Source organism: Staurois parvus, unplaced genomic scaffold (assembly GCF_062004578.1).
Source record: "Staurois parvus isolate SC_StPar_1 unplaced genomic scaffold, SC_StPar_1.0 ptg001635l, whole genome shotgun sequence".
Lineage (NCBI taxonomy): Eukaryota > Metazoa > Chordata > Amphibia > Anura > Ranidae > Staurois > Staurois parvus.
In genome coordinates, this window is record NW_028319431.1 from 127,459 (window position 1) to 141,975 (window position 14,517).

General features: G+C 51.0%; 1 protein-coding gene across 1 annotated transcript in view; it reads left to right on the top strand.

The window, feature by feature from the left end:
• LOC149434974 (proteinase-activated receptor 1-like) overlaps positions 1-14,517 on the top strand; it is a 78,372-nt gene that overhangs the window by 51,102 nt on the left and 12,753 nt on the right. The window contains exons 5-7 of the mRNA XM_089663151.1: positions 8,336-8,353; positions 11,537-11,575; positions 12,712-12,768. Coding sequence (XP_089519277.1) covers positions 8,341-8,353; positions 11,537-11,575; positions 12,712-12,768 — 109 coding nt within the window. The 5' untranslated portion in view covers positions 8,336-8,340. The remainder of the gene's footprint in view (positions 1-8,335; positions 8,354-11,536; positions 11,576-12,711; positions 12,769-14,517) is intronic.

A 14,517-nucleotide genomic window follows, 5' to 3' on the forward strand; every position in this document is an offset into this window, starting at 1 on the left:
AACATTACCCCACCACTGCGTCTACACTCCTCAACATTCCCCCACCACTGCGTCTACACTCCTCAACATTACCCCACCACTGCGTCTACACTCCTCAACGTTACCCCACCACTGCGTCTACACTCCTCAACGTTATCCCACAACTGCGTCTACACTCCTCAACATTCCCTGACCACTGCGTCTACACTCCTCAACATTCCCTGACCACTGCGTCTACACTCCTCAACATTCCCTGACCACTGCGTCTACACTCCTCTACATTCCCTGACCACTGCATCTACACTCCTCAACGTTACCCCACCACTGCATCTACACTCCTCAACGTTACCCCACCACTGCGTCTACACTCCTCAACATTACCCCCACCACTGCGTCTACACTCCTCAACATTACCCCACCACTGCGTCTACACTCCTCAACGTTACCCCACCACTGCGTCTACACTCCTCAACGTTACCCCACCACTGCGTCTACACTCCTCAACGTTACCCCACCACTGCGTCTACACTCCTCAACGTTACCCCACCACTGCGTCTACACTCCTCAACGTTATCCCACCACTGCGTCTACACTCCTCAACGTTCCCCCACCACTGCGTCTACACTCCTCAACATTACCCCACCACTGCGTCTACACTCCTCAACATTCCCCCACCACTGCGTCTACGCTCCTCAACATTACCCCACCACTGCGTCTACACTCCTCAACGTTACCCCACCACTGCGTCTACACTCCTCAACGTTATCCCACAACTGCGTCTACACTCCTCAACATTCCCTGACCACTGCGTCTACACTCCTCAACATTCCCTGACCACTGCGTCTACACTCCTCAACATTCCCTGACCACTGCGTCTACACTCCTCTACATTCCCTGACCACTGCATCTACACTCCTCAACGTTACCCCACCACTGCGTCTACACTCCTCAACGTTACCCCACCACTGCGTCTACACTCCTCAACATTACCCCCACCACTGCGTCTACACTCCTCAACATTACCCCACCACTGCGTCTACACTCCTCAACGTTACCCCACCACTGCGTCTACACTCCTCAACGTTACCCCACCACTGCGTCTACACTCCTCAACATTACCCCACCACTGCGTCTACACTCCTCAACGTTACCCCACCACTGCGTCTACACTCCTCAACGTTACCCCACCACCGCGTCTACACTCCTCATTACCCCACCACTGCGTCTACACTCCTCAACGTTACCCCACCACTGCGTCTACACTCCTCAACGTTACCCCACCACTGCGTCTACACTCCTCAACGTTACCCCACCACTGCCTCTACACTCCTCAACGTTACCCCACCACTGCGTCTACACTCCTCAACATTACCCCACCACTGCGTCTACACTCCTCAACATTCCCCAACCACTGCGTCTACACTCCTCAACATTACCCGACCACTGCATCTACACTCCTCAACACTGCCTGACCACTGCGTCTACACTCCTCAACATTCCCCCACCACTGCGTCTACACTCCTCAACGTTCCCCCATCACTGCGTCTACACTCCTCAACACTGCCTGACCACTGCGTCTACACTCCTCAACGTTACCCCACCACTGCATCTACACTCCTCAACGTTACCCCACCACTGCATCTACACTCCTCAACATTACCCCACCACTGCGTCTACACTCCTCAACGTTACCCCACCACTGCGTCTACACTCCTCAACATTACCCCACCACTGCGTCTACACTCCTCAACACTGCCTGACCACTGCGTCTACGCTCCTCAACATTACCCCACCACTGCATCTACACTCCTCAACATTACCCCACCACTGCGTCTACACTCCTCAACATTACCCCACCACTGCGTCTACACTCCTCAACGTTACCCCACCACTGCGTCTACACTCCTCAATGTTACCTGACCACTGCGTCTACACTCCTCAACGTTACCCCACCACCGCGTCTACACTCCTCAACATTACCCCACCACTGCGTCTACACTCCTCAACGTTACCCCACCACTGTGTCTACACTCCTCAACATTCCCCCACCACTGCGTCTACACTCCTCAACATTCCCCCACCACTGCGTCTACACTCCTCAACCTTCCCCCACCACTGCATCTACACTCCTCAACGTTACCCCACCACCGCGTCTACACTCCTCAACGTTACCCCACCACTGCGTCTACACTCCTCAACGTTCCCCCACCACTGCGTCTACACTCCTCAACATTACCCAACCACTGCGTCTACACTCCTCAACGTTACCCCACCACTCCGTCTACACTCCTCATTACCCCACCACTGCGTCTACACTCCTCAACACTGCCTGACCACTGCGTCTACGCTCCTCAACATTACCCCACCACTGCATCTACACTCCTCAACATTACCCCACCACTGCGTCTACACTCCTCAACATTACCCCACCACTGCGTCTACACTCCTCAACGTTACCCCACCACTGCGTCTACACTCCTCAATGTTACCTGACCACTGCGTCTACACTCCTCAACGTTACCCCACCACCGCGTCTACACTCCTCAACGTTACCCCACCACTGTGTCTACACTCCTCAACATTCCCCCACCACTGCGTCTACACTCCTCAACATTCCCCCACCACTGCGTCTACACTCCTCAACCTTCCCCCACCACTGCGTCTACACTCCTCAACATTACCCCACCACTGCGTCTACACTCCTCAACATTACCCCACCACTGCGTCTACACTCCTCAACATTACCCCACCACTGCGTCTACACTCCTCAACGTTACCCCACCACTGCGTCTACACTCCTCAACGTTACCCCACCACTGCGTCTACAATCCTCAACGTTACCCCACCACTGCGTCTACACTCCTCAACATTACCCCACCACTGCGTCTACACTCCTCAACGTTACCCCACCACTGCGTCTACACTCCTCAACGTTCCCCCACCACTGCGTCTACACTCCTCAACGTTACCCCACCACTGCGTCTACACTCCTCAACGTTACCCCACCACTGCGGCTACACTCCTCCAACATTACCCCACCACTGCGTCTACACTCCTCAACGTTACCCCACCACTGCGTCTACACTCCTCAACATTACCCCACCACTGCGTCTACACTCCTCAACATTCCCCCACCACTGCGTCTACACTCCTCAACGTTACCCCACCACTGCATCTACACTCCTCAACATTCCCCCACCACTGCGTCTACACTCCTCAACGTTACCCCACCACTGCGTCTACACTCCTCAACGTTACCCCACCACTGCGTCTACACTCCTCAACATTCCCCCACCACTGCGTCTACACTCCTCAACGTTACCCCACCACTGCATCTACACTCCTCAACATTACCCCACCACTGCATCTACACTCCTCAACATTCCCCCACCACTGCGTCTACACTCCTCAACATTCCCCAACCACTGCGTCTACACTCCTCAACATTACCCCACCACTGCGTCTACACTCCTCAACGTTACCCCACCACTGCGTCTACACTCCTCAACGTTACCCCACCACTGCATCTACACTCCTCAACGTTACCCCACCACTGCGTCTACACTCCTCAACATTACCCCACCACTGCGTCTACACTCCTCAACATTACCCCACCACTGCGTCTACACTCCTCAACGTTACCCCACCACTGCGTCTACACTCCTCAACGTTACCCCACCACTGCGTCTACACTCCTCAACGTTACCCCACCACTGCGTCTACACTCCTCAACATTACCCCACCACTGCGTCTACACTCCTCAACATTACCCCACCACTGCGTCTACACTCCTCAACGTTCCCCCACCACTGCGTCTACACTCCTCAACGTTACCCCACCACTGCGTCTACACTCCTCAACGTTACCCCACCACTGCGTCTACACTCCTCAACGTTACCCCACCACTGCGTCTACACTCCTCAACATTACCCCACCACTGCGTCTACACTCCTCAACATTCCCCCACCACTGCGTCTACACTCCTCAACGTTACCCCACCACTGCATCTACACTCCTCAACATTCCCCCACCACTGCGTCTACACTCCTCAACGTTACCCCACCACTGCGTCTACACTCCTCAACGTTACCCCACCACTGCGTCTACACTCCTCAACATTCCCCCACCACTGCGTCTACACTCCTCAACGTTACCCCACCACTGCGTCTACACTCCTCAACATTACCCCACCACTGCATCTACACTCCTCAACATTCCCCCACCACTGCGTCTACACTCCTCCAACATTACCCCACCACTGCGTCTACACTCCTCAACATTACCCCACCACTGCATCTACACTCCTCAACATTACCCCACCACTGCATCTACACTCCTCAACATTACCCCACCACTGCATCTACACTCCTCAACATTACCCCACCACTGCATCTACACTCCTCAACATTACCCCACCACTGCATCTACACTCCTCAACATTACCCCACCACTGCGTCTACACTCCTCAACATTCCCCCACCACTGCGTCTACACTCCTCAACATTCCCCAACCACTGCGTCTACACTCCTCAACGTTACCCCACCACTGCCTCTACACTCCTCAACGTTCCCCCACCACTGCGTCTACACTCCTCAACATTCCCCCACCACTGCGTCTACACTCCTCAACATTACCCCACCACTGCGTCTACACTCCTCAACATTACCCCACCACTGCGTCTACACTCCTCAACGTTACCCCACCACTGCCTCTACACTCCTCAACGTTCCCCCACCACTGCCTCTACACTCCTCAACATTACCCCACCACTGCGTCTACACTCCTCAACGTTACCCCACCACTGCGTCTACACTCCTCAACGTTACCCCACCACTGCGTCTACACTCCTCACCGTTACCCTCATGGTCCTTAAACGTTGCCCGTTTCTTTGTGCTTCTTCATAAGAGGTTGTACAGAACATGTTTGAACTCCATTCTGGTTTGAAATATTTGCCTGTGAAAGACCTTGCTGATGCAATAGAACTGCCTTGTGCCTCGTTGCTGTGCTCAGTCCTGTCATGGTGTATGACATGTGACATGGAACTGTCTTCCACAAACGCACCTTAGTAGCAGAGTTTGGCTGTTCCTCACCCAGTTTTGAACCTCCTACACAGCTGTTTCAGTTAGTGACCATTTCACCCTACATATGAGATTGATGATCATTAGCACCTGCTGGATATATTTGGTTAATCACACACCTGACTCTAATCCTACAAAATCCCCAACTTTGTGCAAGTGTAAGAATCCACGCTGGTCACACCAAATATTGATTGCATTACATCTTCTTTTCTCTCACTTTGCATTTTGTAAATTGATAAAAATAAAACGAGAGTCGGACGCCCTTCAGCAGCCCGCAGTCCACACTACTGTGCCTGTCTCTGACAATGATCCGGGAACGAGAGTCGGACGCCCTTCAGCAGCCCGCAGTCCTCAATACTGTGCCTGTCTCTGACAATGATCCGGGAACGAGAGTCGGACGCCCTTCAGCAGCCCGCAGTCCTCAATACTGTGCCTGTCTCTGACAATGATCCGGGAATGAGAGTCGGACGCCCTTCAGCAGCCCGCAGTCCACAATGATCCGGGAACGAGAGTCGGACACCCTTCAGCAGCCTGCAGTCCCCACTACTGTGCCTGTCTCTGACAATGATCCGGGAACGAGAGTCGGACGCCCTTCAGCAGCCTGCAGTCCCCACTACTGTGCCTGTCTCTGACAATGATCCGGGAACAAGAGTCGGACGCCCTTCAGCAGCCCGCAGTCCACAATGATCCGGGAACGAGAGTCGGACGCCCTTCAGCAGCCCGCAGTCCACAATGATCCGGGAACGAGAGTCGGACGCCCTTCAGCAGCCCGCAGTCCACAATGATCCGGGAACGAGAGTCGGACGCCCTTCTGCAGCCCGCAGTCCCCACTACTGTGCCTGTCTCTGACAATAATCCGGGAACGAGAGTCGGACGCCCTTTAGCAGCCCGCAGTCCTCACTACTGTGCCTGTCTCTGACAATGATCCGGGAACGAGAGTCGGACACCCTTCAGCAGCCCGCAGTCCACAATGATCCGGGAACGAGAGTCGGACGCCCTTCAGCAGCCCGCAGTCCTCACTACTGTGCCTGTCTCTGACAATGATCCGGGAACGAGAGTCGGACGCCCTTCAGCAGCCCGCAGTCCCCACTACTGTGCCTGTCTCTAACAATGATCCGGGAACGAGAGTCGGACGCCCTTCAGCAGCCCGCAGTCCCCACTACTGTGCCTGTCTCTGACAATAATCCGGGAACGAGAGTCGGACGCCCTTCAGCGGCCCGCAGTCCCCACTACTGTGCCTGTCTCTGACAATGATCCGTGAACGAGAGTCGGACGCCCTTCAGCAGCCCGCAGTCCCCACTACTGTGCCTGTCTCTGACAATGATCCGTGAACGAGAGTCGGACACCCTTCAGCAGCCCGCAGTCCTCACTACTGTGCCTGTCTCTGACAATGATCCGGAACCGAGAGTTGGACACCCTTCAGCAGCCCACACTGCTGTGCCTCACCTGCTCCCCATTCTCAGTCACCGACTGGCATGTGTGTGACTTCTGTCAGGGGGCGGTGCCGCCCACATTAAGAATGCCACCCTAGGCAAACGCCTTGTTTGCCTTGCACCCCTGACCCCTTGAACATAAATTTCCTCTGCAAGCCAAAATTCTTCCTAAACAAAAATGTAAAAATTACCCCCCATGCTGAAATTACCCTTCTAGCTAAAATCTTTTTCTCCCCCAAATCCTCACTCTCTGCACAAATTTTTCCCCCCCAAATCTCTCCACCAGCATAAATTTCTCCGCCCCAATTCCTCCTACTAGCAGAAATCCTCACCCCAGAAAAAATCTTCTCTCCCCCAAACCCCCGCTACCAGCACAAATTCTCTCCCTCTCCCAGCACAAGACGCCCCTCTGCCAAATCCCCCCTTCCAGCACAAATCATCTTCCCCACATCAGATTCCCCCTCTCCAATCCCACCTCCTAGTACAAAATTTTGCTCCCCAGGTCATTGTGTCCCCAGCACAACAGAATATTGGGGACGCTCTTTTTCCCAGCCCCCCCCTTGTCTTGTGATACATCAGAGTTGAGAAGGAACCTCGGGGCAGCTTCTTTGGGTATAAATGTTAATGCTATGACAGGCAGCCTGGGGGGGAGCGATGCTGGGGGGGGGAGCGATGTGGGGGGGGAGCGATGCTGGAGGGAGCGATGCCGGGGGGAGCAATGCTGGGGGGGAGCGATGCTGGGGGGGGAGTGGTGCCGGGGGGAGCGATGCTGGGGGGGAGCGGTGCCGGGGGGGGGAATGGTGCCGGGGGGAGTGATGCTGGGGGGGCACATGCTCTCGGTTCCCATCGATGGTTGTGACTGGACATCAGAGACCAGCTTGTCTGATGCTGTCAGTCCATCTGTATCGGTACACGTGGTGACAACATCCTGATCCTCATCATCCTGAGTACCGGGAGTAGTAACATTTCTCCATTGTGTTGTGTCGGTGAAAGTCTCACTCTGCTCACCACCTGGCTGTACGTATTCCTGTTCACCGTCTTCCCTTTTAGGGATGAGCTGAGTTGCCCCCCCCGGTCTGCTGTGTACTCAGGGGGACCTTGGAGGGGTCATTTTCCAGCCATTAAAAATGTATCTTTTTTATGTGTAAATTTCCGTTTTTTCTGTAGCACATCCTATGGCAAGAGTGAAAAAATTGCTTAGAGGCCTCCAGAAATGCAAAGTTTGAGACCAGAATGGTTTTTAGGGGGTCCTCCTTGCAAAAAAAAAACAACAAAAGAATGAGGTCCCCCCCAGGAAATCCATCACAAAATAATAACATACTAATAAAACCAAAGACATGGTTCTAGACAAGTCCTTTGATTCAAAAGAGTCCCACAATGAACATCCACAATCATCACATCTTCCACCTCAATCATGGTGCCCAACACCCACTAATAGGAAAAAAATGATCCACCAAAATGTGTCTAGATGATTTTCAGGAAATAGAGGCTTGAGGTCCCTCCAAACATTCCATACTGAACCCTAATCTGAGAATGCAACCTGGACAGAGAAGGTGGTGAGGAGCGAATCCCCCAGGAAAGCTCCTGCCCCCCATGTTGATGGGGACAAGGGCCTCTTTGGCCACCACAGACATAGATGGTCCTCGGATTCATTTGTTGTACAGAGGAGTGAACACCCTAAGGGCTCATTGACAAAAATCATATCTTCTATCATGTGACCACAGTGGGCTGAATTCTGATTGGTTGTTGGGCTCAGGTCACATGGTACATCCCCGTTACTCTGTATAAAGTAACTTGTATCAATGGAAGATGAAACCTAACTCTGTGTCTTCTCCTCTTTTCAGCACCCATGGTCTATCCTGGTAAGGAGCTCCATTATTAAGTCTTTTTATGTCCCCCCCTATTGTACAGCGCTGAGCAAACCCTTTGGCGCTATATAAACTCGTAGTAATAATAATAATAATAATAATGTTTCCATCATTCTGTATTGAAAACGTCACTTAAAGTGGAACTCTAGCCAAAGTTTTCTTTTAGCTGCAATGTCTAAAGGTAAGTGTCTGTGTTCTCCCCATTACTTCCTGTCCGTGTGACACCATATCAGATTCTGATTAAAGCGGTGTCACCTGGAGAGAATGTGAGGGAAATCACCCAGCAGGGACAGTCAGCCATAAACCCCTTTCCTGCTCCACCCAGAGAACGTTTGTCTGGAGTTACACCCCATGAGAATTAATACAATGTAAGCCGTGTGTAGGGGGGCGGCCATGACAGTACCAGAGGAGAAGAGCAAGGCCCTCCCCTGCTACCCAACACACCTCTGTGATCTCTCCTCCATCATTCCCCAGTACAGCTCTGTGATCTCTCTTCCATCATCCTCCAGTACAGCTCTGTGATCTCTCTTCCATCATCCTCCAGTACAGCTCTGTGATCTCTCTTCCATCATCCTCCAGTACAGCTCTGTGATCACTCCTCCATCATCCTCCAGTACAGCTCTGTGATATCTCTTCCATCATCCCCCAACACAGCTCTGTGATCTCTCTTCCATCATCCTTCAGTACAGCGCTGTGATATCTCTTCCCTCATCCCCCAACACAGCTCTGTGATCTCTCTTCCATCATCCTCCAGTACAGCGCTGTGATATCTCTTCCATCATCCCCCAGCACAGCTCTGTGATCTCTCTTCCATCATCCTCCAGTACAGCTCTGTGATCACTCCTCCATCATCCTCCAGTACAGCTCTGTGATCTCTCTTCCATCATCCCCCAGCACAGCTCTGTGATCTCTCTTCCATCATCCTCCAGTACAGCGCTGTGATATCTCTTCCATCATCCCCCAGCACAGCTCTGTGATCTCTCCTCTATCATCCTCCAGTACAGCTCTGTGATCTCTCTTCCATCATCCTCCAGTACAGCTCTGTGATCTCTCTTCCATCATCCTCCAGTACAGCTCTGTGATCTCTCTTCCATCACCCTCCAGTACAGCTCTGTGATCTCTCCTCCATCACCCTCCAGTACAGCTCTGTGATCTCTCCTCCATCATCCTCCAGTACAGCTCTGTGATCTCTCTTCCATCATCCCCAGTACAGCTCTGTGATCTCTCTTCCATCATCCCCAGTACAGCTCTGTGATCTCTCTTCCATCACCCTCCAGTACAGCTCTGTGATCTCTCCTCCATCACCCTCCAGTACAGCTCTGTGATCTCTCCTCCATCATCCTCCAGTACAGCTCTGTGATCTCTCTTCCATCATCCTCCAGTACAGCGCTGTGATCTCTTTTCCATCATCCTCCAGTACAGCTCTGTTATCTATTACATCACCCTCCGGTACAGCTCTGTGATCTCTCTTCCATTATCCGCCGGTACAGCTCTGTGATCTCTCCTCCATCACCCTCCAGTACAGCTCTGTGATCTCTCCTCCATCACCCTCCAGTACAGCTCTGTGATCTCTCCTCCATCATCCTCCAGTACAACTCTGTGATCTCGATGTCCATCATCCTCCAGTACAGCTCTGTGATCTCTCGTCCATCATCCTCCAGTTCAGCTCTGTAATCTCTCCTCCATCATCCCCCGGCACAGCGCTGTGATCTCTTTTCCATCATCCTCCAGTTCAGCTCTGTGATCTCTCCTCCATCATCCTCCAGTGCAGCTCTGTGATCTCGATGTCCATCATCTTCCAGTACAGCTCTGTGATCTCTTGTCCATCATCCTCCAGTTCAGCTCTGTGATCTCTCCTCCATCATCCCCCGGCACAGCGCTGTGATCTCTTTTCCATCATCCTCCAGTTCAGCTCTGTGATCTCTCCTCCATCATCCCCCAGCACAGCTCTGTGATCTCTCCTCCATCATCCTCCAGTACAGCTCTGTGATCTCTCCTCCATCATCCTCCAGTACAGCTCAGTGATCTCTCCTCCATCATCCTCCAGTACAGCTCTGTGATCTCTCTTCCATCATCCTCCAGTGCAGCTCAGTGATCTCTCCTCCATCATCCTCCAGTACAGCTCTGTGATCTCTCTTCCATCATCCTCCAGTACAGCTCTGTGATCTCTCCTCCATCACCCTCCAGTACAGCTCTGTGATCTCTCCTCCATCATCCTCCAGTGCAGCTCAGTGATCTCTCCTCCATCACCCTCCAGTACAGCTCTGTGATCTCTTGTCCATCATCCTCCAGTACAGCTCTGTGATCTCTCCTCCATCACCCTCCAGTACAGCTCTGTGATCTCTCCTCCATCATCCTCCAGTACAGCTCTGTGATCTCTCCTCCATCATCCTCCAGTACAGCTCTGTGATCTCTCTTCCATCATCCTCCAGTACAGCGCTGTGATCTCTTTTCCATCATCCTCCAGTACAGCTCTGTGATCTCTTGTCCATCATCCTCCAGTACAGCTCTGTGATCTCTCGTCCATCACCTTCCAGTACAGCTCTGTGATCTCTCGTCCATCATCCTCCAGTACAGCTCTGTGATCTCTTGTCCATCATCCTCCAGTACAGCTCTGTGATCTCTTCCATCACCCTCCGGTACAGCTCTGTGATTTCTCTTCCATTATCCGCCGGTACAGCTCTGTGATCTCTCCTCCATCACCCTCCAGTACAGCTCTGTGATCTCTCCTCCATCACCCTCCAGTACAGCTCTGTGATCTCTCCTCCATCATCCTCCAGTACAACTCTGTGATCTCGATGTCCATCATCCTCCAGTACAGCTCTGTGATCTCTCGTCCATCATCCTCCAGTTCAGCTCTGTGATCTCTCCTCCATCATCCCCCGGCACAGCGCTGTGATCTCTTTTCCATCATCCTCCAGTTCAGCTCTGTGATCTCTCCTCCATCATCCTCCAGTACAGCTCTGTGATCTCTCCTCCATCATCCTCCAGTGCAGCTCTGTGATCTCTCCTCCAGTACAGCTCTGTGATCTCTCCTCCATCATCCTCCAGTGCAGCTCTGTGATCTCTCCTCCAGTACAGCTCTGTGATCCCCCCCTCCACCCTGGTATATATATATATATTATATATGAGATATCTCTCTCCACAATGCTGTAATTGAATTCTTTTTTCTGTCAGGGATGAAGCGTATAAAGAATTCCGATGGAGGTCCCTCAGGTAAAGACATCATTTCTCTCGTATTTGTTACTCTATGATCAGTCTGCGTCCAATCAGCCTTCACTAAACCGGCCAGACGGTGGCAGTACAGGGACGGGTGGACGTTTATGAACGGCCTCCCCGCACCCTGCTTGTGCGCGCTCCCTGGGAGCGCGCAGCACCGCAATCCGGTGCCCGCTGTGTCCTCCAGACACAGTGAAACACCGATCGTCGGACGGGACCTCTGTGTGAGGTCAGATCATCTGATCACCGATTGGCCAATCAGTGATCACATGCAAAGTAGTAAGCAAGATGTCACTTGTGACATCATTGCTTACTACGTGTGAAATCTGTGAATGGTCACCGAGGTCACATGGTACAGGGCTATTCACAACAGGCTTGTACCATGTGACAAGCTGTGACCAATCACAGCTCACTCAGTACTTCTCAATGGCTGCAGGAATGCAGACAGAGAGAAATGATTGCTTGTTCAGCCTTTATGGGTGTAAAAGCAATCAGTGTAAAAAAAAAAAAAGAAAAATCTTCATCTCCCCCCACAAGTAGTACAGTGTCACCATGGTGACCCCACACTGCTAGGGTGACAGGATGTAAAAAAATTAAAAAATAAATAATATAACAAAATAAAACAAAAATGTAAAAAAAATGTTTAAAAATTATAATTTTTGGTTATAAACTAATTTGGCTTATTTTTTTGTTTTACTAAAAAGATAACGGAATAAATTTTGGCCGAGATTTATGATGAAATATTTATTTGCAAAAATTTATAAGAAAAACACTTTTTTTTCAAAATTTTGGGACTTTTTCATTTACATAGCAAAAAAAATAAAAAATCCCAGCGGTGAATAAATACCACCAAAATAAAGCTTTATCTGTCTCAAAAAAATGGTAAAAATTCATATGGGTACAGTGTTGCATGACCGCGCAATTGCAAGGTAGAAGTGTTTGCTACTGGGTCACCGTACTGCTCACTGTGACAACACTGCCATTCGTCGGCCACATACTGCACATTATATACAATGTGAGATTACAGAACACAAGGAGAATATTCCGGCCGATTTCCTGTCCGTGTGTTGTATCCGAAGAACCTCACAGACAACGTTCTCACTGAATTCTGGTTTTCTATTATGTTCCTGCAGATGTGGTCAGTTACCCATTACCACCAGATGATGAGCTCAAGTTCACTGAGAACTCAGGTAGAGACATTATTGATCTGATTATTATTTTATGTTCAATATGTATCCAATCAGTCTTCAATAAACTCCTCTCAGATATCAGGACAAGGGGGTGGAGGCATCTCAGGGGCTTCTCAGTTTATAATGTGACCTTGGACTTTGGAGGAGACGACATCTTGTCTGTGGTATAGACTCTGCTCTAGGAGGATGGACACTAGGAAAACCAAAGGCAGAGCTGGTAGTGGTGCCTATAACCCGGCACATGCTGAGTACGCCCAGTTTGACCCAATGTCCTCAGGAGGTGGGACACTAGGAAAGTGAAAGGCACAGCTGGTCCTAGTTTATTTGATTCCAGCGGCTGATGACAAGTCCAAAAGAGTATGTACAAAATTATTCAATAAAATAAGAACACCTATTGATCCCCTTTTGAATATCCTTTCCTTCTGCTCCTAACAAGCACATAGACACTCCGCACATCCAGCATACATAGCCGATTGACACCATACTGCCCAAAGTATTGGGCCACCAGCCTTCCCACACACACAAACTTTAATGGCCTCTCATTCTTAGTCCGTAGGGTTCAATATTGATTTGGCCCCGCTCTTCCACGCACATGACCTTTAATGGCCCCCCCAGTCTTAGTCCGTAGGGTTCAATATTGAGTTGGCCCCGCCCTTTCCACACACATGACCTTTAATGGCCCCCCCAGTCTTAGTCCGTAGGGTTCAATATTGAGTTGGCCCCGCCCTTTGCAGCTATAACAGCTTCAAATCTTCTGGGAAGGCCGTCCACAAGGTTTAGGAGGGTGTCTATGGGAAGGTTGGACCATTCTTCCAGAAGCACATTTGTCAGGTCAGGCACTGATGTTGGGGGAGGAGGCCTGATGTCGGGGGAGGGGCACTGATGTCGGGGGAGGGGCACTGATGTCGGGGGAGGGGGCCTGGCTCGCAGTCTCCGCTCTAATTCATCCCAAAGGTGTTCTATGGGGTTGAGGTCAGGACTCTGTGCAGGACAGTCAAGTTCCTCCACCCCAAACTGGCTCCTCCATGTCTTTATGGACCTTGCTTTATGCACTGGTGGGCAGTCATGTTGGAACAGGAAGGGGCCATCCCCAAACTCCTCCCACAAAGTTGGGAGCATGAAATTGTCCAAAATGTCGCCTTAAGAGTTCCCTTCACAGGAACTAGGGGGCCAAGCCCAACCCCTGAAAAACACCCCCATACCATAATTCTCCCTCCACCAAACCTTACACTTGGCACAATGCAGTCAGGCAAGTACCGTTCTCCTGGCTAAACAATATGGTAGTGTGACAAGAGCATCACCACCCAGAAAAAAGAGGTTACTTAGGAAATCCACGCGGAGTAATATGGGTTCAAAAATTAACAAACAGTACTTTATTTAGTATAAAGTATAAATTACTTATTTATTTAGTATAAAGTACTGTTTGTTAATTTTTGAACCCATATTACTCCGCGTGGATTTCCTAAGTAACCTCTTTTTTCTGGGTGGTGATGCTCTTGTCACACTACCATATTGTTTAGTATGCATTTCTCGGGTTTATGGATCCACACTTCTATGATAAGTGAGTCGGAGATATCATTATGACACAAGTTACTTGTGCCATTATAGGTGGCTTTTTTCTGTTTTATTTTTGCGACTGTTCTCCTGGCAACCACCAAACCCAGACACATCCATCGGATTGCCCGACAGAGAAGTGTGATTGGTCACTCCAGAGAACGCATCTCCACTGCTCTAGAGTCCAGTGGCGGC